At 35.9% G+C, this 26,517-nt stretch overlaps 2 protein-coding genes and 1 long non-coding RNA gene across 3 annotated transcripts; all 3 read right to left on the bottom strand.

Moving 5' to 3' along the window:
* Positions 1–2,789: 2,789 nt before the first annotated feature.
* LOC132613974 (protein RNA-directed DNA methylation 3) lies at positions 2,790–17,941 on the bottom strand. Its single transcript, XM_060328297.1, has 19 exons — positions 17,632–17,941; positions 14,514–14,764; positions 14,227–14,382; positions 13,908–14,066; positions 13,640–13,723; positions 11,813–11,880; positions 11,384–11,731; positions 11,245–11,296; positions 11,015–11,173; positions 10,605–10,748; positions 10,410–10,512; positions 10,151–10,300; positions 10,025–10,079; positions 9,869–9,927; positions 8,514–8,586; positions 7,017–7,053; positions 6,868–6,901; positions 3,388–6,074; positions 2,790–2,999 (listed from the first exon to the last, which is right to left on the bottom strand). Exons 1-18 carry the CDS (start codon positions 17,867–17,869, stop codon positions 3,400–3,402), a joined length of 4,845 nt encoding a protein of 1,614 aa, XP_060184280.1. The 5' UTR covers positions 17,870–17,941; the 3' UTR covers positions 2,790–2,999; positions 3,388–3,399.
* A 3,002-nt stretch (positions 17,942–20,943) lies between these two features.
* On the bottom strand, positions 20,944–22,769 carry LOC132615576 (protein NUCLEAR FUSION DEFECTIVE 4-like). Its single transcript, XM_060330187.1, has one exon. The coding sequence runs from the start codon at positions 22,759–22,761 to the stop codon at positions 21,007–21,009; it is 1,755 nt and encodes a 584-aa protein (XP_060186170.1). The 5' UTR covers positions 22,762–22,769; the 3' UTR covers positions 20,944–21,006.
* Positions 22,770–23,780: 1,011 nt separating this feature from the next.
* Positions 23,781–26,130, bottom strand: LOC132616140 (uncharacterized). Its single transcript, XR_009573023.1, has 3 exons — positions 25,785–26,130; positions 25,608–25,683; positions 23,781–24,149 (listed from the first exon to the last, which is right to left on the bottom strand). It is a non-coding gene; the product is annotated as an uncharacterized LOC132616140 (long non-coding RNA).
* Between the last annotated feature and the right edge of the window lie 387 nt (positions 26,131–26,517).

Genomic DNA, 26,517 nt, shown 5'->3' with positions numbered 1-26,517 from the left:
TCACAAGGGTCCCAATTTTTCTTTGTACATAATTGATTGATAGGAATGTCAAAGAGGTATTTATTGGCTGTTAAATATTGTGTCAGCACTTTGTTTTCACTTATTTATTATTTTATTTTGTACAATTTATGTAGCTTATTTTCCTTTTTTAATTTGTTCTAAAAAGAGTATGTTTTTTTTATATTTAAAAATAACTTAATTTTTTAAATTTCAATTCTAACTTAATGACAAGATTTAGGCAGAATATTCTCACCCATTCTTACTAAGAAATTAAAAGAAGCTCCAAAACAGAAGAAACAATGGAAAGTGAAGAAGAAAGAGACGTAGGAATAGAAGCTGCTTTCGAAATGAAGGGGGACTAAACAGAACTAAGAGGGATCTACTGAAGAACAGCAAGCTTCTTGGGAAGTATGTTCCCATCGCGCTCACAGCCAGGCTAGCCTGCCAGCAATAGTAGGAATTCCCTCATTCCTTGGTCAAAGATTTGATTGGATGCAGGATGTACTCCACGAGAAATTTAGGCAAATATCTAAAACTTGTTTTAAATATAAATTTCAAGAAAATCCGTTTTAAAAGAATTTATGTTCAATCAAATAATGCCATATAAATTGAGATGGAGGGAATACATAATTCATTGATAGGAATGTCTAAGAGGAATTATGAGTTGTTAACAATTGCGTCAGCACTTTGTTTTTCACTTATTTTTTCGTCTCGTGGGGTTCTTGAATATGACTTGGAATTGGCGTCTGTGTGATATTTTGACTTTTTGTGTTCGATGATGATGAATTAAAGTGTGGAAAATCTATTAAATCTCTAAAAAGATAGGGTATGGTTGGCCATGGTTTCATGTTTTGGATCATACATCAATTTCGGAGCCTATGTGACTTTTTAGCCTTTTCCCATTCAACAAACGCTTTGATACGATATGTTCTTTGTTTTCTAGGCCTAATAATTGCATCACTAAAATGGGATCGTCTACTCTATTTCAAGAGAATTGATCTCCATGTGCGAGTGATTTGAGGAAATTTTAAAGCTCTCTTTCACTATAATTCAAAATTTCAAGTTAATAATGCAAGATACATTTTACTTGTTGCTCCACCATGAATTTTGGGGTTTGGTTTCGCGATCAACAAATTAAGAAAAAGTGACATTGATGAATAGGAGAAAGCAATCAGTAAAAAAGAGTCATAACCAGACGTCCCATAGGAAAAAAAAAACGTAAAAATAATACTTATGGCCAATATTTCAGACCAGTCTTTAAAAGAAGTCATTGTCCTAAAGCTTCAAATTGCACAAATTAGGCTCCACATTATTATGCTGGAGTTTTCTTTGTGAATTTTAAAATTCCAAGAGAGTGCTATTTTTCATCTATAGGAGCTGAGAAGTGGCTACTTGTGAAATTTTCCTTTACATGTTTAGTCATTTCATATTTAAAAAAAAAAAAAAAAAATCATCAAGAGACGGGGTGGAAATTTGAAAAAGAACAATACGCCGCTAATGAGTTTTGAACCCTCCACCTCAGTAATAGGCTTTCTAATTACTTTCAAAGACATCCACATCTTCTATCATTTCAATTGTTGGGGGCATTAAACTAAGTGTTGGTCACATGCCAAATATATTACCTAATGAAGAGACAAAGATTACAAGAGGCGTCACTTCCAAGTAGCCCCATCAAATATCAACATAACGTCTAATCTAAAGCCTCCAACTTTGATTATGCAGCCATCATTACTCAGAATTCTCCATGAATATATATTACATTAGAAGTGTGTATTTCTTCATAAATCTAGCTTTCTTCGTACAGTTAGATGTACCCAAACTTGAGAATACAAGGTCACGTGTTTGTGTTTAAATTTTGATAAGTTACTTTTGACTTGAGGGTTTGAAGGTAGACTTTTGGTAGGCTTTTGTGAATCGCGAGATGGGCAAGAATAGTCCTTTAAGAGAACCAATTCACCTCAAGTTGTCAAAAGTTTACATACATTTCCTCCTCTCACAGTTAAAAATTGTATGAGACTTTGCTATCTCTAATCTCTACTCTACTCATACATAATTACTAGAATATGTATGCAGTTATAAGCTTCGTGTCAATTTATTTGGCACCATTTAAAAGAAAATTTTCTGGAACTTGTAATATAAAACAAACCTTCAATATTCATGTACCTAGCCTATAAATCATCTCATTAAGAGAAACACAATTTTAAAGTTAAACTATTTTAAATATAAAGAGATGAGTTTTCTTAGAACAAAAGTGGATCACAGAAATTGGAAAAAAGACCTGAATAAAGAGAAAATCCATATAAGCACTATAAGAGCTAGCTGGGGTTAAAACTTAATTATGCCAGAGCATTACATTTTCAATATTTATTAAGAATCCTTATATTTTCAAAAACAAACAAAGTTTGCAAGTCCGTGAAAACATAATCCTCTATTGCTAAAACACCCCAGTTACTGAAGGTTGACTTCCTAAAAGTTCAAGTAAATGAAGATTGCTACTTTCAGGTCCAATTCATAACATGTTTTTGCTCTCTGCAGATTAGGCTCTAAGCATTCATGCACTTACATAAAGGTAATTTTATTATGAAGACACCACAAAATATGTATAAACAAAATGTAAACACAACTGGACAAGATAAGCAGTTGACTAAAACACAACCTGATAACCGACGTGCCTAGGTTATACGTCTATCCTTGAATAAAATTATTTTCAGCTTTATCCTTGGTTAGCACTAATCTATATGCCAAAGCCACATGTTAAAGTCATTACAAAAGCAAGCACCACACAAATATCAGTCTCCGAAGTGAAAATAAAGCAAGCACAAATATCCAACATTCAAATAGTTTATGTTCTGCAATTCAAGAGTAATAACTTACGACAAATCTTAGCATCTAAAGTCCCAATTCATGCTCCCCAAGAAAGTCTGTCCTTTGTTCTTTTTACAAACTAAAAACCAGATAATTAGACGGATAGCTCAATCGACCTTCCATAGCAAAATAACCTGCAGATATTTAGGACAAAACTATTACTACAATGTTCAACAAGAAAAGTTGGTGGAAATGGGAGCAGCAAGTATGCAACAAAATGACCTATACATTTAAAAAATTTGCCTGTTTCAAATTAAACAGATCAATTTGCACAGGAGCTGGTTCAGAATCCAAAGAAAAAGTAAAGATAAACAGAAAAGCAAAATGTATAACATAACAAAATCAACTAAGCATGTAATAATTTATGAAGTTTCAAATAGTTCATCTTGAATAAAATATTGAGACTGTCATCCCAGATATTTGCAAGTAGAATCTGTGCATCGTATAGCGCAAATTTCTAGAGTATAAAGACCTAGATGAGCAGGATATAAAAATCAACCAAGTTTATGTACATATAATTACCATTCAAAGCTGTCACCAGCCTCCCTGGCTGCTAGAACTGTTTCCATTGCCCCAAGAGCTGGTTGTTTTACCCCACGCATCACTCGGTCCGTCACTTGTTTCTTTTGATTTGTTCACATCCTCAGTGTTGGATTTGTTTGCAGTCCAAGCTGTACCTCCCTGGCTGCCAGAACTGTTTCCTTTGCCCCAAGAGCTGGTTGTTTTACCCCACGCATCACTCGGTCCGTCACTTGTTTCTTTTGATTTGTTCCAATCCTGAGTGTTGGATTTGTTTGCAGTCCAAGCTGTGCCTCCCTGGCTGCCAGAACTATTTCCTTTGCCCCAAGAGCTGGATGTTTTACCCCACGTATCACTCGGTCCGTCACTTGTTTCTTTTGATTTGTTCCAATCCTCAGTGTTGAATTTGTTTGCAGTCCAAGCTGTGCTTGCGTTTCCTGAACCAGTTCCCATGCCACTGCTGGGGCATTCACGGGCAAAGTGACCCGCCTCCCCACACTTGTAGCAACTGCTGCCGCCGCCACCTCCACCACCAGAATACTTACCGCCTCCGCCACCGCTGGGGCATTCACGGGCAAAGTGACCGTCCTCCCCACACTTGTAGCAACCGCCGCCGCCACCTCCACCACCAGAAGACTTACCGCCTCCGCCACCGCTGGGGCATTCACGGGCAAAGTGACCATCCTCCCCACACTTGTAGCAACCGCCGCCGCCACCTCCACCAGCAGAAAACTTACTGCCTCCGCCACCGCTGGGGCATTCACGGGCAAAGTGACCGTTCTCCCCACACTTGTAGCAACCGCCGCCGCTGCCGCCACCGCCACCACCTCCTCCACCACTGCTGGGGCATTCACGGGCAAAGTGACCGTCCTCCCCACACTTGTAGCAACCGCCGCCGCCACCTCCACCACCAGAATATCTACCGCCACCACCACCGCCGCTTCCACCCTGGTCACAGTCCCTAGCAAAGTGTCCAGACTCGCCACACTTGAAACAGCTGCTGCCTCCTCCTTCTGATCCTCTACCTCTAGAACCTCCTCTGTCCCCTCTACCTCGAAAACCTCCCCTGCCTCCAAAGCCACCACGATCTGAACCACCCCCACCTCCATATTCACCCCTATCTGATCCACCACGGCCTCCCCTCCAACCACCACCTCTTCCCCTGTCACTGTAAGAATCAGACTGCTGGTTGTTGCCACCAAAGTCACTTCCAGAATTCCAGTTACTTTTGCTGCTCCAAGAATCTTGTCCAACTGCATCATTCGTTCCACTCTTCCACGAATTACTTTGACCCCATCCTGTAGATGAACCTCCATCAGAAGTCTTTTTGGCACTCCATGGATCATTTTGATTTTTTCCATTTCCATCTTGTTCGACTGCAGATTTGCTATTCCATGCAGAGGAGTTTCCTTCTGACTCTTTATGAGTGATCTTGTTGTCCCAACCAGCGGCTCCACCCACTTGACCAGATTTTTTGTCCCAATCAGACTGATTTCCACTAGAACCTCCTACCTCCTTTGTGGCAGAATTTTTATTCCAACTAGAAGACCATCCATCATTTGACCGTTTGGAAGCATTCCAACCACCACCGCTCTGAGAATCAGAAGACTGATTAACTGGAACACCGGTGTCTTCATCAAGATTTTTATCATGACCTCTTTTCCAAGACGATCCCCCTGCAGCTTGTTTACCCCAAGAAGACCCACCATCCTTTTTGCCCCCACCAGATTCGGCTTCCTTCTTGATCCAAGCAGATCCACCACTTCCCTTGTCCCATGAAGTACCTCCAGCTTGCTTGGTGAATGATACATCCTCCTTTTTGTTCCAAGAAGAACCATCATCCTGCTTGCTCCAAGAGGTTTTGCTGTCGTCAGGCTTGCTCCAACTAGATCCACCATCTTGTTTTTTCCCGTCAGTCTCCGCATTTGCATCAGATTGCTTACCCCAAGAAGATCCACCATTGTTTTTATTCCAAGAGGATCCAGAGTCCTGCTGGCTAGAAGAGGTTTTGTTGTCTGGCTTACTCCAGCTAGATCCACCATCTTGCTTTTTCCAGCTATTCTCTGCCTTTGCATCAGATTGCTTACCCCAGGAGGATCCACCTTCACCTTCACTCTTCTTCCAAGAAGATCCACCATCCTGCTGACTCCAAGAGGTTTTGCTCTCTGTCTTATTTGATCCACCGTCTTGCTTTTTCCATCCAGTTTCTGCATTTGCATCAGATTGCTTACCCCAAGAAGATCCACCCGCTTGCTTACTCCAAGACGATCTACCATCACTTTTATTCCAAGAAGATCCGGCACCCTGCTGGCTCCACGAGGTTTTATCTGTCTTGTCCGATCCACCATCTTGTTTTTTCCAGTCAGATTCTGTATTAGCATCAGACTGCTTACCCCAAGAAGATCCACCATCCTGCTTGCCCCATGAGGTTTTGCCAGAATCATCATTATTCCCTTGTTTTTGCACAGATCTGCCCCAGGAATTATCCATAACCTTCTTGGTGCTCTCTTGATGTGATTCAACCTTTTTGCCCCAGCCATCGGACGCACCACTAGTGGCACCAGCAGTAGAAGTAGCTTTCGCCCAACCATCATCTTGCCCAGAGCCAGCAACAGTTCCTTCACTGACTCCAGATGCACCCCATGATGTATTCTGAGTTTGAGTTGCTTTAGTCTCCCATATCGAATTACCTACATATATGGTATGAGAAGCATTAATTTGAAAGAAAACATAATGCACACAGGAAAAGTAATTTCAGTTGGCAGTTCACTATTGCATGACAGAGCTTCACTTTAAGCTCAAAAAACAAAGAAAAGCATCCACTTCTCTGGATAACCTGAAGTAAGTCAAAGTAAGGTCCAAAATAAACAAGTAAAAGGCAACTGGATTCAATTATGACTGTCCAAAGAAAAAACTACCAACCGACGGGAAAACTACAAATCCTCAAGCTAATACAATTCTTGACCACTTACTTCCATAGCTTTCTAGACTTTTTACAGACTGATGCATAAGATGCACTTCTAACCTACTATCTGCCATTTCAGGAAAATCTATTTTGATTTCGTCGAATTTTGTAGTTCTGTTTAAAAAGTCAAAAGAGAGAAATATTGCAGGCCTGAATTAACTTATATGAATCACCAGGAAGTCATGAGCTCATGAACGTGCAGTGACTCTGTGAAAAGAGGAGTCCTATAGCAAAGAGAAAGGGTTTGTCCTTCAATACTAGAATACTAAACAAGCCAACTTCTTAGAAGACCAACTGGTCAGCATATACCACAGCTGAGATGGCTCCTGGTTATAGTCCAACCAAAGCCAGAAGACAAGGGCTATTGCAGGGAGACTGACAAAAAGTACAACCAGCTTGTCAGCATATACTAAAGCTGAGACTGCTCCTCATTATTAGTAAAAGAAAATCCAGAAGACAAGGGCTAAGGCAGCATTTGCCTGGCTCGTAACCTTCACAATATGACACAATTATCATACCAGTTTTTGAATCATCAGCAGAATCCAGCTGAACCTGCAATAATCCAGTAGATTCTGATGTGAGCTCATGGCAGAAAAATGGGACATAACAACAGTCATAAGACCGAGGTCCAGACTTGGGCATTTTCAAGAAGAGATTGCATACTGACCGATAAGCTTGAAGAAGGAAAGGCAGGCCAAGAACTCCTGCACAAAGGCTCTGCCTTTATCAGTTCATATTAAATATCATTGATTTTCAATAATAATGCAGAGGGAAAAAAAGGAAAAGCTCCATCTTCTCAGTGTCAAATGAAATCAAACCAAGTAAAATCTATAGTACCTTAAAAACAACAACGAATCAACAAAATTCATACCGCGAATAATAATGTAGAGGGAAAAAAGGGAAAAGCTCCATCTTCTCAGTGTCAAATGAAATCAAATTAAGTAAAATCTATAGTGCCTTAAAAGCAACAACGAATCACTAAAATTCATACCGCGAATGTCGTGTAAAAGTCTGAAGATTAGTTGCATAATATGTAAAACCGCATGAATTAAAACTTTTCTTAAGAAGCCGAATGGAGATAGTTGAACAGAAGACATACAGTTTTAACCAAAAATCGCAGAGGCAAGTTTAAAACTAGTATTGTAAATTTGGATATCCAAGTAACTGTGTAATTTCATCCTTTGATATTAGTGCCTTCACTCATACTCAAGCCTCTTATGCCTATTTCTTAGTTAGTCTTATATCTCTTCCCCCATTCCTTCCTAACCTCAATCCCTCCCCTCCCCCAAAGCAAAGAAATCCGAAACCTATCAAGCCCTGTCCTGTGAGTATGTTCAAAAGTATGTGAACTGATAAATATGAGTTTGCAAAAGTTTTACAAAGTGAGAGAAAACATCAGCTCCTTAGCAGGTCAGTTCCAACTTCCAAACTTTGAACATAAGTAGACAAAAGATAGTTTAAGAATTTCATTGGACAGAAACTAGAGAAGATTTAAAGTCAATCTCTTCATAACAACTCTTTTAGCGTAAGAAGAAGAAGCGGCAGCAAATAATTCCTTCTCAAAATCACACATGATTTTAGCTTCTTTTAATTTTATTACAAGTATGGAAAACAGATGCAAGCATTTCAATCTTTACACACTTTACCCAGGGGTGAACAACATGAATCAAGATTTAGAAATGCAAGAAATAGATATACCATTCTACATAGATACTACCGAGAGATGTATGAGCAAGAAAACAAAAAGTAAATGTTAGCAAAAACTTTAAACCTTTCATTACAGACAGTAAACATTAGCAACGACTTTTAAACTTTGAACTAGATCTTTTCATAACAACTCTTTTATCATATCAAGAAAAATACTTAGACAATTAACTCTTCCTCAAAAAAAAAAAAAAGGCATTATTTGAGCTCCTTTTTTGTTTCAAGTATGGAAAGCAGATGCAAGCATCTCCATCTGCAGGCCCTTTACCACATAGTGACTAGCAGATACATGAATCAACTTTTATATAAGCAAGAAATAAAAAAACCTTTCCACATATGACCAGCAGATACATGAATCAACGTTTACATAAGAAAGAAATAAAAATACCTGTCCACATAGATACTACTTTGAGATGTATGAACAGGTAACAAACAATAAATATTAGCAAAAAAATTTAACCTTTCAGCAGAGGATGATGCTCCTGCATTTCCGGTGCTACCCTCAGTGGCTGTGGCCCCTTGAACCATCCAATCTGCCAAAAAGATAAAAGAAAGAACCAGCAAATACATACACGATAAGTTAGAAACCTTGATAAATTTGTTAGCTAGTACTGTCTTTTAAGTAAAGAGTAACTGCAACGAAGAAAAGAAAGAAAAAGGATAAAAGTACAGACTATACTTATCAAAGGAGAAGTACGGATATATAGAAAATTTGACATCAAATAACGAGACAAGACAACCAAAAGCTAAGAAAGAAAAATAAACGGCAAAAATACAAATAAACAAACAAAAGAAGGCTCTGCAGTCAGATACATCCATGTAGAAAGATATGTTCAAAGGCAGTAATAAATTCCGCACGCAGAAACAGGTTATAATTGCCAGACATGGGCGGGACAGTTGGTCCTGTAAAACCGTCACAGTACGTCATGACGTGGGCATGTTGAAGAACATCTGAAAACTCAGAGATGATTATATAAAAAACCACACACTTCTCAATGGGTAACATGCGGACATATTTTGGCAGGAGATATCCCCCCAATATAATTTGGAAGTAAATCTAAAGCAACAGCAGCACAACATCACAAAGATACCGGGAATTATCTTTTAGGAGAAACTGTGAAGACCGGGAAATTAGGGGAGTCACTAATCTTCTGGATAATTAGAAGGGGCCAGAACATCAAAAGAATAAGAAATACACTGTTAAGTCTGGGTACAGAACTTTGTGCAACATGAAGATTACTATCACACAGTGGCCTTGGAAGATAAGCTGGAAGCCAAAGCACCAGTTAAGGTTGCTAGTTTTTGTTGGATAACTGCAAATGAAGCGTGTTTGACAAAATCAAAGTTACAAGGGATGGGAATACCGTTGTGTAGCAGAAGCTCAAGTGTGAGGAAAATGAGGAAGAAGTGAATCACCTCTTTGTACACTGGCAGACAGCCACAAATCTGTAGTGCATGTTTCTCAGCTTATACAATCTAAAATGGGCAATGCCAAAGACAGTGGAGGATCTGCTTGCACGAAGAAAGAGAATTGCAGAACAGAATAGGAGAACATGGATGACCATCCCAGCATGCATTTTTTGGACCAGTTGGGTGGAAAAGGAATAAAGATACTTTGAAGGCTTAGTTAACTCTATACACAAACTTAGATACTCATGCTTATATCTTTTGGCTTTTGGTATAAGATGACAGATGTATGATGTTCAACTCTTTGATAGAGCCTTTTTTATATGTAGCTGCACCTATTTGGTGCTTTTTATCTGGAATAAAAAAGCACTTTTACTCATCCAAGAAAAGGAGCAAAATGCTTCCTACCTTGAGAACCATCCTGTGTTCCAAGCAGGTCAAAAGGTTTTGCCGCATCACCATCGCCCCTATTGTAGAAAGTAAAGAGAGTGTAAAAAGAAATCAAAGTGTCAAAAAGTAAATGAAAAGTTTCTCCTCGAATTTGTTCAGGTAAAGAAATTGTACCCAAGAGACATGACAGATCTATTTCCTTGAACTTCAGCAAGATGTTCGGATTTGACTACAAAGACAGAAAGTTTAGCGACATTTTCCCATATAATATTAGAAGTAGAAGTAAGGAAATGTATAAACCTGTAAGAATTTTTTGCTGGGAATCAAGCTTTACTGTAACATCAGAACGTCGTATGGCTATTACACGACAAAGATATCCCTTCAGAGGCCCCACTCGGATTCTCAGTGCCTGCCCAACTGAAAACATTTCATTTGTATCCTCGCGCTTGACTGTTGAGAGAAAAAAAAAAGAAGTTAAAGGAATCAATATTTTAATTGGGAGCCAGTCCGTTGATTCGAGGCATCAAATAGAAAAAGAGCAGACTCATAAAAAACATACAGCTGTTGTTATCATCCTTCACTCTCCAAGATTTCTCAGGCGAAAGAGGGGATTTAGGGGATGATGAGAAATCTGCAAAACCTGAGGAACCAGGCTCACTTCCCTGATTAAATAAAATATGCACAAAAAAGTTAGGGAACAAATATGGGTAACATATAAATACGATTAGCTCGAATAAGCCCCAAATGTACAAACCTTTTCATTCAATACACCACCACTTCCTGTAATTCTTTCACAAATCTGACCTTTGACACAGAGATAACCATTATTATCCTGTTCACTTTGGTCATATAGAAAGACGACACCTTTGTAGATCTGCTTCACAGTTCCTTGTCTATCCTGCATTTATTAACCCTCCATTGCATCATTTCAGAAGACTAATAACAAAGGGGTAACCTTTCCAAGGGGTAACCTAGTAACAGCCTTGGACCCAAGGTTTCGAATGCCTGTAGTAGCACTAGTGAATTATTCTTATCTACCTAACATTTAGTGGGCAGTTGGGGAGATAGCAAGTAAGCTGTGAATTAGTTAAGGTACACAAAAGCTGACCCAGACACTACCATAATCATCAAAAGATAAAAACAAAAGATGAAAAACAGTCAAACCTTCAAGGAACCATCCAAAACTTTAACCACATCACCGATTGAAATGGCATTAGTTAGCTGATCTTTCACAGTGAATAGCTTCTTATCAAAAGATGCACGCTTCAACTCACGCAGTTGAATGCTCACTACCACAGGTCTATCTGAACCATATTTCATGATCTGAGAAATAATCACTTTATATAAGATATCATTCACCCAAAGCAAAACAAAGCCAATAGAAACGCATATACCTTAAAGCTATCATCTTTCTCCTTGCCAATAATAATGCCAAAATCATTCCTACTGTAATAGCATATAAGAACGATTAAGCAAGAATGACAAATACAGGGTGCAAATTCCACATTGGTAAACAGTAAGAGACAAACCTACCCAAAAAATACAAGATCATCCACTTCAAAATTGTTTTCCATGCTAGAGCTTGAAGAACACTCTCCTTTCTCACCTCCTTTCTGACCAACCTTGAAATCATTTGTGATTTTCTTTTTCTTCCGATTACCGTAAAGCTGGGTAAGCCACTCTACATCCTGGGGTTCATCATTACTAGAAGGTTCAAACTTTAGGAGTTCAGCTTCAGTAGGCACTACACCCCAATAGCTCAATGAATCAGTCCCCACTTTTTTGTATAAATAACCATCCTTCAGCATCTTTCCGTCAAGAATTTCAAACATTAGGTTCGTATCCCGATCCTTCCGGTATTGGATGAGAGGCCGAAAGTCTCTGCAGTTTAATTAAAGGAAGAAAATCACGTACTTGTAACCTATTATATAAGAATCGTAACAAATGGAGTAAACATATTACTCAAGCTCTGTAGAGCTAATTAGTCTTGGTGCTGGAATAACTCCCTTCTTGGCAGCAACTCCTCCACCCTACAAGTGATTTTAAAATTCAGCTATCTGAGTAAGTTGTAAGGGAAAAAAAAATGGAAAGGTATGGATAGATCAGCATGCGAATAGTCAGTTCAATATTCTTTGAAAGGTCTCAAACAAATGACTGTACAACTTTAGAAGTCTATGAATACTCAAGTATAGAGTTGTTTTAGGATAAACTTAAACCGTGACTAAAAATTAGGAATTGAAATCTCCCCTCGTCAAATAAAAACCATAAACCCAGGTGAAATGTGATTACAACAATTCCCCGCTAGAGCAGACGACGCTGATATCAACCCTATAATATCCCTGCATTTTTGCACTCTGACGTTTGAGACCTTCACATGCTATCAGAAGAGCTAACTCAAGACAACTTTTCTAAGAGGAATTTCCAGCTAGTAGAGATGTTATATGTGTCAGCAAAGCTGAGTCTATCAACCACCTATTCCTTCACTGCCCAGTAGCTGCTGGCATGACTATGAGATCTATGTTTCTACCTATTCTGGGAATAGGCTGGACTCACCTGGGGCTTCCATAATGAGGGTCTCAGGTTCGAAACCCCTTGCCTACAACAGCAGGGGATTTGCCTTATGAGTCGAGCTCGTCGCACGGAGCTTGCCTAGTGCGGGTTATCTCTCCTGTGTGGTTTGCGAGCTGTTGCACAAAAGCAGGGTTTACCCAGTGCGCACCCAAGGAAGCAGTTGAAGGATGGAGCAAGTGGAAAGTTGACAAGCCATCAAGAAAGTCTGGAAGGTGAGCCCTGCATGCATTTTTTGGTGTCTTTGGCAAGAGAGGAATAACAATGTTTTGATGGCATTTCAGCTCCTACCCACTTTCTGAAAGCTAAAATCCTACTGTGTCTCTCTAGTTGGAGAGATCTCACCCCTGTACATAATGTTGTCCCCAACCTTATGACGTTATCAGTTTACTTACTTTAGCTTAACCCCATAATTTTTGTTTTTTTGTTTAGCTCCCTGGCCTGAATAGAAATGCATTGTATTGGAGCTAACATCTGCTACTTCTGTAATTTTGCATCTCCTTGATGCCAGTAATGAAATATGTTACTACATCAAAAAGATGTTGAGCTCTTGCAAAGAGGAAATCCATAGCCCTTGAAAAAATGCATTCTAAGAAGACTAGTCATATTACAGTTGTATTGAGGTTTATAACCCGCATTTTTTATCAGCGAGGATGATAACCAGCATTTCTGCAGTGGACTGCAGAAGTATATAAGCCTAAATTAGATGAAAGTAGATTAATAAGATGTTAAACATGGATTGCTAAGTGCATATTAGCCAAAAATCAAGCATAACTACTGATAGAGCATAGGAGCAAAAATTTAAAACAAAGAGGAGAAAGTACAGTGCTTTGATCTAAATTGTAATATTAGATAAACAACTAAAAGAACCTACATCGTGCAGTGCAGGAAATACTAAATCACAACCACCAATTACGTACAAATGCACAAGACTAACAACTCTAAACAGATGTGGATTTCTTACTCTAATAAATTTGAGGTCAAAATAACCCAAAGCACAATGATCCAGAAATCATAGGCAGCACCGTCCCTCCCTCCCTCTCTCCCTGACATAGGTTTTTGCTCTTCCTTTTACTTCGGTGTTTTTTTTTTCTTTTTTCACGATGGGGAAGTGAAAAGAAGAAGTGAGTAGGGTGTTATGCTTCATATCTTCATATTTACAGAGTTATTCACCTTAACAAAAACACAAAACAATTCTGAAAATCGAATATAAATTATTACAAATTTGTCGGCAATGGCTTGTAAGTCTATTCTTGGAATCAGCTTCACCGTAACTTTCTTCCGTGCATCATTCACTGCCACAACCTACATGACCATGTTGAAACAGTTAGCAAGCACTAAAAAGAAGGCGATTTACTATTGTTGTTTACTTTCTTAGACAAGTAAAGCGAGGCCAATAAGCAGCATTAACCAGCAGAAATATTTATACTGCATTGACACGTATGATAATAGAGATTTAATAGCAGCCAGCTGATGGAATAAAAAGCACCTGTGCCAGATCGCCCTTATATATTCCACTTTTGACACGTGCCCACATGCCCTCAGAAATCCCACTAGACTTTTTCCGGACGGCAATCAAATGAGCGACTTCATTCATGGGAACGGGTGCCACTCTACTTGAATATATACTACAAAGTCCTTTACATGCCTATACAAGGAGTTTGGCTTAGTGAGTGTAAGAAGTCATTAAAGAATGCTTTCATCAAAAAGAAAATGTCATCAAAGAATGCTCAGACTTCCACAGAAGCATCAAGGCAAGTTCAAGACCTAAGAATGTCATAATAAAACAACAAAAAAGGAAGTAGAACCTCGTAGACATCAAATTGTTTGTCAGCCTCAATATAAATAGCTCCCTTCACATGATCAAGTGCAAAAGCGGAAATTATTTGCAGCTTTGTTCCTAGAGCAAGCAAGTCTATGTACTTCTGCATAAGACAGAAAGCTGAGTGCTTTTCTCTTCCAACCTATAGCACAATGCAAATAAAAAAAAGAAAACATAAGCCGTAAAACTGGAAAGGCAGCAGGAAAGAATTTAATGACAACAATCTGACATATATGCATCCATGACTTTTCATTTTGTTGTCAATTTGTTTACCGTGCATTTAACTTTCCATATAGTTGGATCCTTCAGAGTAGGCACAATTGTGTCCTGCTCAAATTGTCTCTTCCTCTCATCATTATCTTCTGCATAGGAAACAAAACTAGAACCTGGTCTATAACGCTCCCTTAACATTTGCTCTAGCTCTTCTCCATCCATTTCCTCCTCTTTGACCACTGGGAGTTGGGGTGTTCTCGCAGGTTCATTCTTGATTTCAACATTACTTCCAAATTCCTCTTCAAGCAAATCTGTTTTGCACCAAAGGAACCACAATGATTAGATAATCCAAAGTCAAAGTAACTCTGGCATAGTGTACTTATCAGGAAAATAGATAATTAAATAAAATAACTCTGGGATAGTAAATATTATACAGAATATCTACCACTAAAGGCTTATAGTCTGGTGACATCAGTGGGGGTCTACCACACATACGTATGTATTCAATTCTCACTAACCCCTTTCCCTTTCCGCGATCCCGCCTTGAAATAATATATACATATATAAACGCATATACATAGGAGCACATAACTTGCATTTTTAGGCAATCACAACTACGAGAGCAGTAAGATAAACACGGCACCAGAGTTAAACATGTTTTTATTTGCTATGTATTAGGCTTAAACTGCTTGTAGTTTTTTTTTTTTTCTTTTTTCTGATAAGATAAGCAGCTTGTAGTTTGTTTAATCTAGAAGGAAGGTAGGAGTTGCAGCAGCAGGACAAGAAGAAATCAGATTCACCACGCCTTAGACCAAACATTTTCAAGGAATGTAAAATACAAATAGATTCGTCAAAGTATAGTTTTTCCATTAAATGTAGGGTAACGTCTATACAACAGTCACTGAGAAACATAAAATGACTTGCAATCAAAAAGGTACAAATTAAAAGGGATACAAACCAGAATCAGTACTACTTTGGTTTTGCTTAACCTCAGCTTTTAAAACCCAAATTTATTACAGAAAAGTGAATCCCGTTAAAATAAATAACTTCCAAGTTTGCATAATGAAACCCCACATATATTCTTTCTTCTTTGTTCATTTGCTATTAGGTAAAAAAAAATAAGAAAATTTTATACAAAACCTCCCATGCTAAGCCAATTGGCAAAACAAAAACAAAAAATTACACAAATTTTAATTTAAAGCCTGAGTACTCAAAAAGATTATATAAACCTTAAACATGCAAAAGAAAACCACATTTATGTGAAAATGAATACCTGCATAGCCTATGACACAAACAGATTCACCAAAACCCCTAATTTCTCCGTCAATTTTCAGAACTGTCCAAATCGCAAATATATAGAACAAAACAAAATGGAATTTAGGTGACTGCTGTCTCGTATACCTTTTCAAACAACATTTTACGGCTAATCCTTCAAAAGCCTCGATACTAAAACCTTTATTTAAACCTCAAACATGCAAATAAGTACTCGAAAAATCTACAACAATGCAGACCGGTATAGCTTATTACACAAACAAAAATATTACACCAATGGCTGCAATTTCAGAACAACTTTTCAGCAGCTAATTTTAGCTTTAAAAGCCTGAGTTCTCAAAAAGTTTATATAATCCTCAAATATGCAAGAAAACCACATTTCCGTGAAAATAAATACCGGCTTAGCCTAATACACAAAGGGGTCATTTGGTGCACGGTATTAGCTGGGATATCCCAGCACTAACTGTGGGATTAAATTTGTACCATGTTTGGTAGAAGGTATAAATTTATACCTTGTACCAAACAAAGTATAAAGTGCATCCCAAACATAAAGATGGGATATCCCATCTTATCCCATTAATCCTGGGATTATTTTATCCCATCTCCTAGATGGGATAAATTAGTGCCAAGAGATGGGATAAATTAGTCCCAGGATTATAATCCTGGGATAATTTTGTCTGCGTACCAAACGACCACAAACAGACTAACCAAAAACCCTAATTTCTCAACAACAACGAATTATCCAAAACGCGAAAATATAGAACAAAGCAAAAAAGGAATTCACGTGACTGCTATCTCGTATACCTTTTCAAACTACTTTTTACGGCTAATCCTTCAAAAGCCTCAATTCCTAAGACCATTATTGTTTAAACCTCAAAAATGCAAATAAGTAGTCAAAAATAATACAACAATGCAGACCAGAATAGCTTATTACAGAAACAGATTCACCAAAAACCATAATTTCTCAGTCAAACCGAATATATAGAACAGAGCAAAAAGGAATTTAGGTGACCGCTGTCTCGTACACCTTCAAACAACTTTTTACGGTTAATCCTTCAAAAACCTCGATTCTCAAACATGCAAATAAGTAGTCAAAAACTATACGACAATGCAGACCGGTATAGCCTATTACACAAACAGATTTACCAAAAACCCTAATTTCTCGGTCAATTTTCGCATTTATCCGAATCACAAATATATAGAACAAAGCACAAAGGAATTAGCTATAACTTTTCAAACAACGTTTTACGGCTATGCAAATATGCAAATAAGTAGTCAAAAAATCTACAACAATGCAGACCGGTATAGACTATTACACACCCCAAAAACCCTAATTTTTCTCAGTCAATTTTCTGAATTATCCGAAACGCAAATATATAGAACAAAGCAAAACCGAATTAGGTTTATGGCTAATCATTCATAAACCTCGATATTTAAACCTCAAAAATGCAAATAAGTAGTCAAATAATCTACAACAATGTATAGGTTATTACACTAACCCTAATTTCTCAGTCAATTTCGGTAGAAATTCAAAATTTGAAACAAAACTAAAAGGATTCTCATATACCTTCAAACAACTTTTTACGGCTAATCCTTCAAAAACCTCGATTCTTAAAAACCTTTATTTAAATCTCAAACATGCAAATAAGTAATCGAAAAATCTACAACAATGCAGACCTGTATAGCTCATTATACAAACCCTAATTTCGGTAGAAATTCAAAATTTACGGTTAATCCTTCAACAAAAAAAAAAAAAAACTCTATTTCTCAAACATGCAAATAAATAGTCAAAACAATCTACAACAATGCAGGTCCGTATACCCTAATTTCTCAGTCAACATTCAAAATTTCAAACAAAAATTAAAGGAAACTGAGTGAGTGACAGCTGTAACGCATTTATTTATACCTTCATCGAAGAAATCAGAGTCGTCGCTAAAGTTGAAATCGTCGTCGTCGTCATCATCGTCGTCGACATCGTAAGCCACGTCATCAACGAACTGAAGTACGCTACGATCTTTTCTTTTGCGACCACCGGTTTTATCCTCATCGTAATCGTCGTTACGTTTTCTTTTACCTGCCGACGACGAGGATTTACCGTCGGTAACTTTATCTTTACCTTTTGGTAACACCGATTTTCTACCCATTGTTGGTTCTCTACAGCATGTCACAGAGAGAGTGTGAGTGTATCGATGAAAATGACACGTTTGATATTCCCCCAACACCTTTTTATTTGGGGCTTAGCCCGTAAGGTTTGTTTGGCTGGTGAGATGAGATAATTTGAGAATTATTTTATGGGAAAATGTGCAAATATACCCATTAATTTTGTGAGTTAGAGCAATTATATCTTTGGTTAAAAAAGTAGTGCATACGTTCTCTCCTGCCATTATACAAATGATGCAACAATATTCTTTTCATTGATAGAATTTTTTTTTCAAATCATTTAGCTTATTTTTTAATTAAAAAATGTCATGTGGCTTTAAAAAAATAAGTCTAACTATTTTTTTAATAGACTTATTTTTTTAAAGTAACGTGCTAATTTTTCTTCTGAGTGGCTTGGGTCTGGTTCACTTAAAAAATGGATAAACTTATTTTTTAAAGCCAAGGAGATATTCTATTTAAACGAATGAGATAACCCACTAAAAAAAAAAGAAATTGTGTCGCGCCTTTGAAAAATTAGTCTACTAAAAGAAATGGGTAGACTTATTTTCTTAAAGTCACGTGACATTTTCTTATTATTTTTCTTAAATCCACGTGACATTTTCTTATTATTTTCTTAAAGGCACGTGGTATTTTCTTAATTAAAAGATAAGCTAAATGATTTTTCGGCAGTTGTGTAACGACAGTGGTATATTTACACCATTTGTGTAACGGCATCGGTATATATGCGCCATTTTTTTAACGAGGGGTATATCTGCTCTAAGCCATAAAGTTAAGGGGTATATTTACACTTTTGCCCTTATTTTATTTATATTTGGTGTATAATTTTATTTAATTTGAAATTATTTATATCACAAATTTGTATACTATATTTGCCCTTCTTTAAAAAAAATTAAGAAAGATACTGTTAACATTTGAAATAAGAGTTTTACTCCAATTTATTTCGTTTAAACCAAAGATGTATTTTATGCTATATCTCCTGTCCATTTTTTTAATTTAATGAATCATAAAAATATATCCACTAAATAATTTCGTTCTTATTTAATTCGCATATTATAATCCTATTGTTATTTTATTCTTATATTATAATTTTGTCAATCATAATCTCTTTTTTACCCATCTTTTGCTTCCACAGCATGAGAGAGAGAGTGTATGAGAAGAGAGTGGAGGACGAAATCACTGAAATGAGACGTTTCGATACTCCCCAGCACTTTTAATTGGGGCCAGCAGGGGAGGAAAAAGTTAAAATAGCCTATGAGGGGTTGTTTGGTTGGTGATATTTTATTTTCAGGAAATGACGCGTGATGCCCCTAAAATGTTTGGTCTTGAATTTTTGCTCCGCTTAATAAAAAATTTTAAAAAATGATTTTAACTTGAAAACATTTCAACTGGGAAGAACTTAAGTTACCCAGCAGGCAACAAGCATAAATTCTAGTTCTTGTCTCTAAGACAGAACTTGAGGTCGGTTAACCAGGTTTACTGACTTGAAATATTCTTAACTTCTGCCTTATAGGCAAAAGTTAAAACGTATGCCTGATGGGCAACAAAAGCTTTGCCTCTGTTACCCATCAGCCATAAGTTCTAGCTTTTGACTCAAAGGCAAAACTTGTGGTCAATTAAACAGGTTCATTGTTTTAAAATATCCTGTACATTTGCCTTACAGACAAAATTAATTTATGTCCATAACTTATGCCCGTTGGGCAACAAAAGTTTTGCCTGAAAAAACCCCTTATGAGGCCATTTGTGAATTTAATCCTTTTGCCGGTACATTGAATGGTTGAAAGTTGAAACAATGAGGTTGGGTAATTTCGGTAATTCTAAGCGTTAAATCCTATAATATCCTCATTGAGTGTTTACATACAATAAATTTAATTTTAACATTTTAAATGAATAAGTGATGAGTATGTATGCAAAACAAACACATTCATTAATTTGAGGTAAACACCAAGCTAAGTGCGGATAATTTTTTATCATATATTATTTGACACCATGTCGAATTTCAACTGTCCATTAATGGAATAATTGATAAAAACTTCACAAATTACTGAAACCAGGTTGAAAACATTGATAGCGATACTTCAAAGGTAAAAAATGTATACATCTGAGGAGAATCCAAATAGAGTAATTTCATAGTTTCATTGGTAAATTGCTGCGTCTTTGTACTAGTCCAACAATATTGAACTATTAAGTAATGCATTGACAATTCATGTTGTGATAGAGACACCGAGGCAGCAGCTATCTTGGTTATTATTTCCAGAAAAAGGAAACCACCAAACAACAGTTTATTCAGTACAAATTAACACAATTTTAGATTTTTATAAATTGAAATATCAATTCTCTCAAGAGTTTAAGTTATATGCACATTGTGTAAGAATTTTTACACTATCAATCACCCAAAGGATATCTACACGTAAATTTTCTTAAAATATGTGAAAAATAACCTAACGGTATAAAAAAAATCATAAATTAATTAGTGTATATAACTTAAACTCTTGAATTTTTCCGACATGTTTACATATATATGAAGTACTGCAAACTTAATAATTTGTGTTAATTAATAACTTGAACTTGATCCTCCTCGTTTTGCCAATTGTACTGATGACTCTCAATATAAATTAAAGTAGATAACTATATAATAAGAATTTATAAAATCAGAACTCGTAAAACTCGAAAAATCGGCCCTGTGAAAGTCACATCTTTGACTAATATACACGGGCTTCTGAGAGGATTTTTGTTTCAAGCCAAGAGGAATCGATTTAGCAGTCCATACCAAATAGATTTAGGAGTGACTGGCAGTGAATGCCCGATATGGTACATCAGTTATCAAATATTGTTGCATTCTCGTGTTTTTCTTAAAAAAAACATTATTTACAAATATTGTAACTTTTTCTTTATATACTCCTAAATAAAATTGCAAAGAAGAAACGTTAGAGAAACAAATTTAGAGGATGCAGTGGGATTCAAGAACTTTGATACTGTAGCATATATATATATATATAATTCTACCATTAGAAATCAAACAAAAGCAAATTAAAAATTAATTTGACAAGAACAAAGAAAAAACTAATTTTTGAGAAATTTCCAAGCTATAAATCATTCTTGAATTTCACAAGACAACCCCTACTCATCTTTCAGCAACCATCTTCATCTCCTTCTCGTTTGCTTCCATATCATCCCTAAACCTTTTATAAATGTCACACTTGTAGTAATCCTTAGTCCTCATTACCAAAATCAAAGAAACAAGAGCTCCAAATGCATTCACACAAGCAAGTATGATAAAAGAACTCCTATAACATTGCTTCCCAATGCAAATCAATTCTTTCACCATTGATCTTGTCAACCCTTTGCTTGCTAGTTGCTTCAATGCCTCATTATCATAAAGTTTTCCCACAATTTTCACGTTCAAAATGTATGATCCAATAGGACTAGCCAACTGTCCACAATTGAATAATGTTGAGTAATACTTCAGTCCAAAGAGCTCTGATATTATGATGAAAAGAAGCGTCAATTGAATGCCAAACGAGAAGCCTATTAGCAACGATGCCACATAAACTGAATAGGGGAATGGGAATGCAATGAGGAGATCGCCAATGGCTGGCAAGATGAGAGCAAAGGTCATCATCAGTGTGCGAGGGACTTTCCACTTCAAGAGAAGTTTTTCAGAGACGAACCCTGAGAAAACTCTACCGAAATAGTTCCATATGCTCACTAGTGACACAAACGTGCTAATGGTGTGTTCTGGATACCCTAAGGACTCACCAATTTGTCCCAAATTGTCTATTGCTGTTAAGCTGCACCCTAGCCCACAAAAAGTTGCCACAAAAAGAATCAACATGTCTATACTCAATAGGGCTTGTAGTATGGTATAATCCTCACCCCTTTTTGGCTTCTTGAATATATCGCTAAAGCATCCAACTTCCTTCTTTTCTTGTGTTTTTGCCATGGAAGAATATTCCGGCAACTCCACGATTTCCGACACCGGTTGACCGGCCGATGGCTTTGATTCCGGAAAAGGGGGTTCTTCAACAATAACCTTAGAAGGGCTTTTCAAAAATTCTCTCTGTTTCAACTTATAACATGAATACTCCTCCCTTATTGCAACTAAGCATGGCAAAAATAACACCACACAAACTATAGTGGCACATGCAACATAAGCATTGTGTGAGAAGTGAAGGTACTTTTGTGCAATTGTTATCCCCATCAACAACAAAGCCAATGTAATTGATATAACAAGATTCTCATAAAAGACTTTAATCTCATTAGGATGCCTAGAACATTTCATCTCCCTAATGTTAAAGATGAAAAGAATTGATAGCAATGCAGGGAGCCAAGCAATAAGAAGAATTAAAGACTTAGAATCATTGCCATAAATAGCCAAATAAAGTTGTGTGAAAATTGCACCACTTAACCCTACAAAACCCTTCATCAACCCCAACATCATCCCTCTACTTTCTGGGAAATTTTTAACACATGTAACAAGTGAACCAGTATTAGCAAAATTCTGTGAATTGGCACCAATACATATGTAAATGCACATTTGCCATACTTTAGGTGTTGCAATTTTTTTTGTCACGGCTAGCCAAATAAGAAAATACCCAGCAAAATTCATCACTGACCCAACTAAAAGGACGAACCAAGTTGGCGTTACCTCGGCTAAAAGACCAGAAAGGACACCAACATTAGCACCCAAATCTTTGCAAGTACCAAGAAGATTGAGGGTAGATTGGTCATATCCAAGGGTTGATTTTATAGTTTTGGAATATACACCAAATAAATATGTTGCACCTGCACCAGCCATGATCAAGAATGAAGCAAACATCATGAACCAACGTCCACGAAGGAATTGCAAAATGAAATTGCATGGTTCAAAATCAGCCATATTTGCTAGGAGAAAAAAATTTGATCAAGTGTTAAAAGTATGGTGATCTGAGTGATATCGAGGATTTATTTATGGGGATTTTGTATAGGATGTAGTTCTACTAAGAATAAAATACTTATAAGCGTTATGATTCGGTTATTGGATAAAGGATAAAGTTGAAGTAGTTTTTGAGTTTAAGGAGTCTTGGAAAAAGATATTTAATTTGGATAAAATATCGTAATTAATGATAGGCATGAATGCTAATTATCTACATTTTACCAAATTAGTATACGTACCCGCGCATTGCGCGGATGTTTTAAAAAAAAAAAAAGAGTGGAGAGTGATAATAGAAATCCCAAAAATATATTGTCCAAGTTCTTTCTAATTCTGTTCACATGTAAATCTGAGCATATATATTTTTTCATACAAATAACTCGAACATATATAGAACATGATTCAAAACAAATAAAAATACATTATAATTAAGAGAATATATGTTTAATAATCACTCAAATTAAATTATGAAAAACATTTATATTTATCTTTTTAGTTGTGTAAACTTAATAAGTTTTTGGTGTTCAATTATACTAATAATAATTGGTGAAGTGATTGTTATAAAATGTACCGTTATTTTGATTTAATAATTATTATTATTAGTATTCCGTATAATTAGTATTTATTTTTCTTTCTCTTTTATCTCAAATTCAAATTTCTTTATCTTTTTATATTATTACCCTGATTTTTTTTTTTTATTGTTTCATCATTTTGTTCAAAATTCATGGTTATTGCATTATTCATTATGTAGTTTTGTTACATTAACGTGTGAGTTTTTATTAGCTTATCACATTTTTTGGTCTGAAAAAAGCAAAAAATGAAAAAAAGAAATAAGTAATTTGATTTTTGAAAGTGCATTTTAACTATAGCTAACTTTATATAGATAACATAAATATGGACAGATTATTGTTAGCTTATCATGGAACTTAACATTCTTGCGTATTATTCCCCTTTTAATAATATATATATATAACATGTTGTATAATCACCATTGGATTAGTTACAAATCCATAGCAAGGCCATCAAAGCCAACTATCTAAAATAGAGCACCAACGAAAGATTAGAAAACCTCATATCGTAACTTCTCACCTAGAACCTAAGTCTTTGCATTTGGGTTCTTATACTTGGTGAGGCTCAAACATAAACTATCTCTTTTGCTATACATTCCCAATGTCTACTCTTTTTTTTTTTCAAAATTCTAAAGTTTTTCTCAATCCAAACACAACTGATGGAACATTGCAAATACTGCTCCCAATTTGCAGCTCATACATTTTGTTTGTGAAGCAATACCACCAGTTTAGCCATACCCTCTTTGTAAATTCACATTGAACAAATAATTGTTTCATGTATTCATCCTGCATTTGACAAAGTGAACAACAAAAATCAACATTTAAATCCCATTTATTTAATCTACAATGGTTAACAACTTTTTAAGTGTAACCACATATATAGTTTACTTGCTTTTTTGAGAAATCTGTTCTATGCTTAAAATTATTTATGTTTTAAAGTATTAAGTATGTAACACAGACCTACCTTTAAGTTCTTTTTGTACACATCATAATTGATTTTATTTGTTTTTAAACCATATATTAACACACATCTTAAGTTATTTATTTTTAAATATCATATCGTGTAATTCTTTAGTATTTAAAAAATATACTCTTATCTTGTAAGATTTCATTTATTTTTACAAAAAAATTCTTAGCCTTATGATAATCAATTTAATAGGCTAAGATATAGGTAATCCAACTTCTCATGTTAATATCGTATCAAGATATTGAATGAAAGACTTGAAGTAATGCGTAAAAACTCATTGCAATGAAAAAAACGTCATGATCTAAGATGGGAAATTTTGATGTCGCAAATATTTCATATATTCAAAGACTTCGGAAAACCAATAATATTGCAAAAAGACCGTATGTACTAAAAGTTAGAAGTTAACCTGATTTACTTGGCTTCTTCACATAGAGAGATAAAAAAAATCATTCACGCACTGATCAGGCTTGCATATTTCATTCTTGCTCTAAAACGTAAAGCACCTAAGTCAGTTGTAATAGTAAAAATCAGAGTAAATAATTTAAAAACTTGTTGCTTTCATGTGTAGGTGTTGTAGGCTTACCCTGTTCAAGTTCTTGCTCTAATCTTTCACATTTCATTCTTCCATAATAAATCTTATTTCTCCATTTTTATAGCTATGTTTTTAAACCATATATTAACACACATCTTAAGTTATTTTGAGTTATTTATTTTTAAATATCATATCGTGTAATCAGTGGCGGAACCAGGATTTTCAGTAAGGGGTTCAAAAATATGAAGAGGTAAACATACGAAGAAGCCAAGGGGGTTCAACACCTACCATATATACATACAAAAATAATTTTAACCTTCAATATACACTGTAATTTTCTGCCGAGGGGGTTCGGAACCCCCTCGGTTACACTTGGCTCCGCCCCTGCGTGTAATTCTTTAGTATTTACAAAATATACTCTTATCTTGTAAGATTTCATTAATTTTTAAAAACAATCTTAGCCTTATGATTGTCAATTTAATAGGTTAAGATATAGGTAATCCAACTTGTCATGTAAATCTCGTATCAAGATATTGGATTAAAGACTTGAAGTAATGCGTAAGAACTCATTGCAATGGAAAAAATGTCATGATCTAAGACGGGAAATTTTGATGTTGCAAATATTTCATATATCCAAAGACTTTGAAAAATTAATAATATTGCAAAAATACCGTATGTACAAAAAGTTAGAAGTTAAGCAGTTATATTTGGCTTCTTCACATAGAGAAATAAAAAACTCACTCACGCACTGATCAGGCTTGCATGTTTCATTGTTCCTCCAAAACCAAAAGCACCTTCAAAGGTGGCAAGAAATCTATAAACTTTCCAGTAAAAAAGAAAGAAAAGGTCAATTTTGATAGTAGAAATTAGAGTAAATGATTTAAAAACTTGTTGCTTTCATGTGTAGGTGTTGTTGGCTTACCCCGTTCGATCAATTTTCTGCTCTAATCTTGCACATCTCCTTCTTCCATCATGATCTTATTTCTCCATTTCTATAGCTACGTTGACAAACCGGCCTTTTGAAGAAGTCTTCTTCAATTTCTACAACATAAATCAACAATAAATTGGAGATTTTTGAATAGTAAACAACTCTATAAAAGCTTGGCTTTTAAACATAGGTTAAGTAAAAAGATCGGAAGGAAAAAAGGCAACAAATGAAAAAGAAAAAAAAAATTGCATTTGTGTGTTGTGCATGCGTGTTGCTCATATGTGTGTGTGTTTGTGTAGAGAATGATGTGTGTGTGATCGTGCAAAGGGAAATGGGGACGTGGTGCAACAATAATGCAACCACCACTGTTGCTCCAGACGTGTAGGTTATTGAAAATGGTTTCTAAGTTTTCTTTGTTTAATTTTTTTTTATATCTCCTTTCAAATTTAAATAGATTAAAAAAGGGATAAACTCAAACTGTAACTACTCTATCAAATAGAACGAGCATGACCCATTATCAGTAGGTTTCTCTGCATTTATCTTTCAATTTGCTGATTTTAAAACTGTCCCATTATTTTTTTCCATTAAGAAGTTAAAATAAAAATAAAAATAAAATAGGTTTAATATATATATATATATATATATATATATATACTAGTCTCAAGAAGTCCGTGCTGAGCCCGGGCTCAAGATCTAGGTAACAAAGTACTCTCTTAGTACCAATTTA

This window comes from Lycium barbarum, chromosome 10 (genome assembly GCF_019175385.1).
Source record: "Lycium barbarum isolate Lr01 chromosome 10, ASM1917538v2, whole genome shotgun sequence".
Classification (NCBI taxonomy): Eukaryota; Viridiplantae; Streptophyta; class Magnoliopsida; order Solanales; family Solanaceae; genus Lycium; species Lycium barbarum.
Note: the sequence above shows the minus strand (reverse complement) of the source record. Positions and strands in the feature narration are given on the sequence as shown.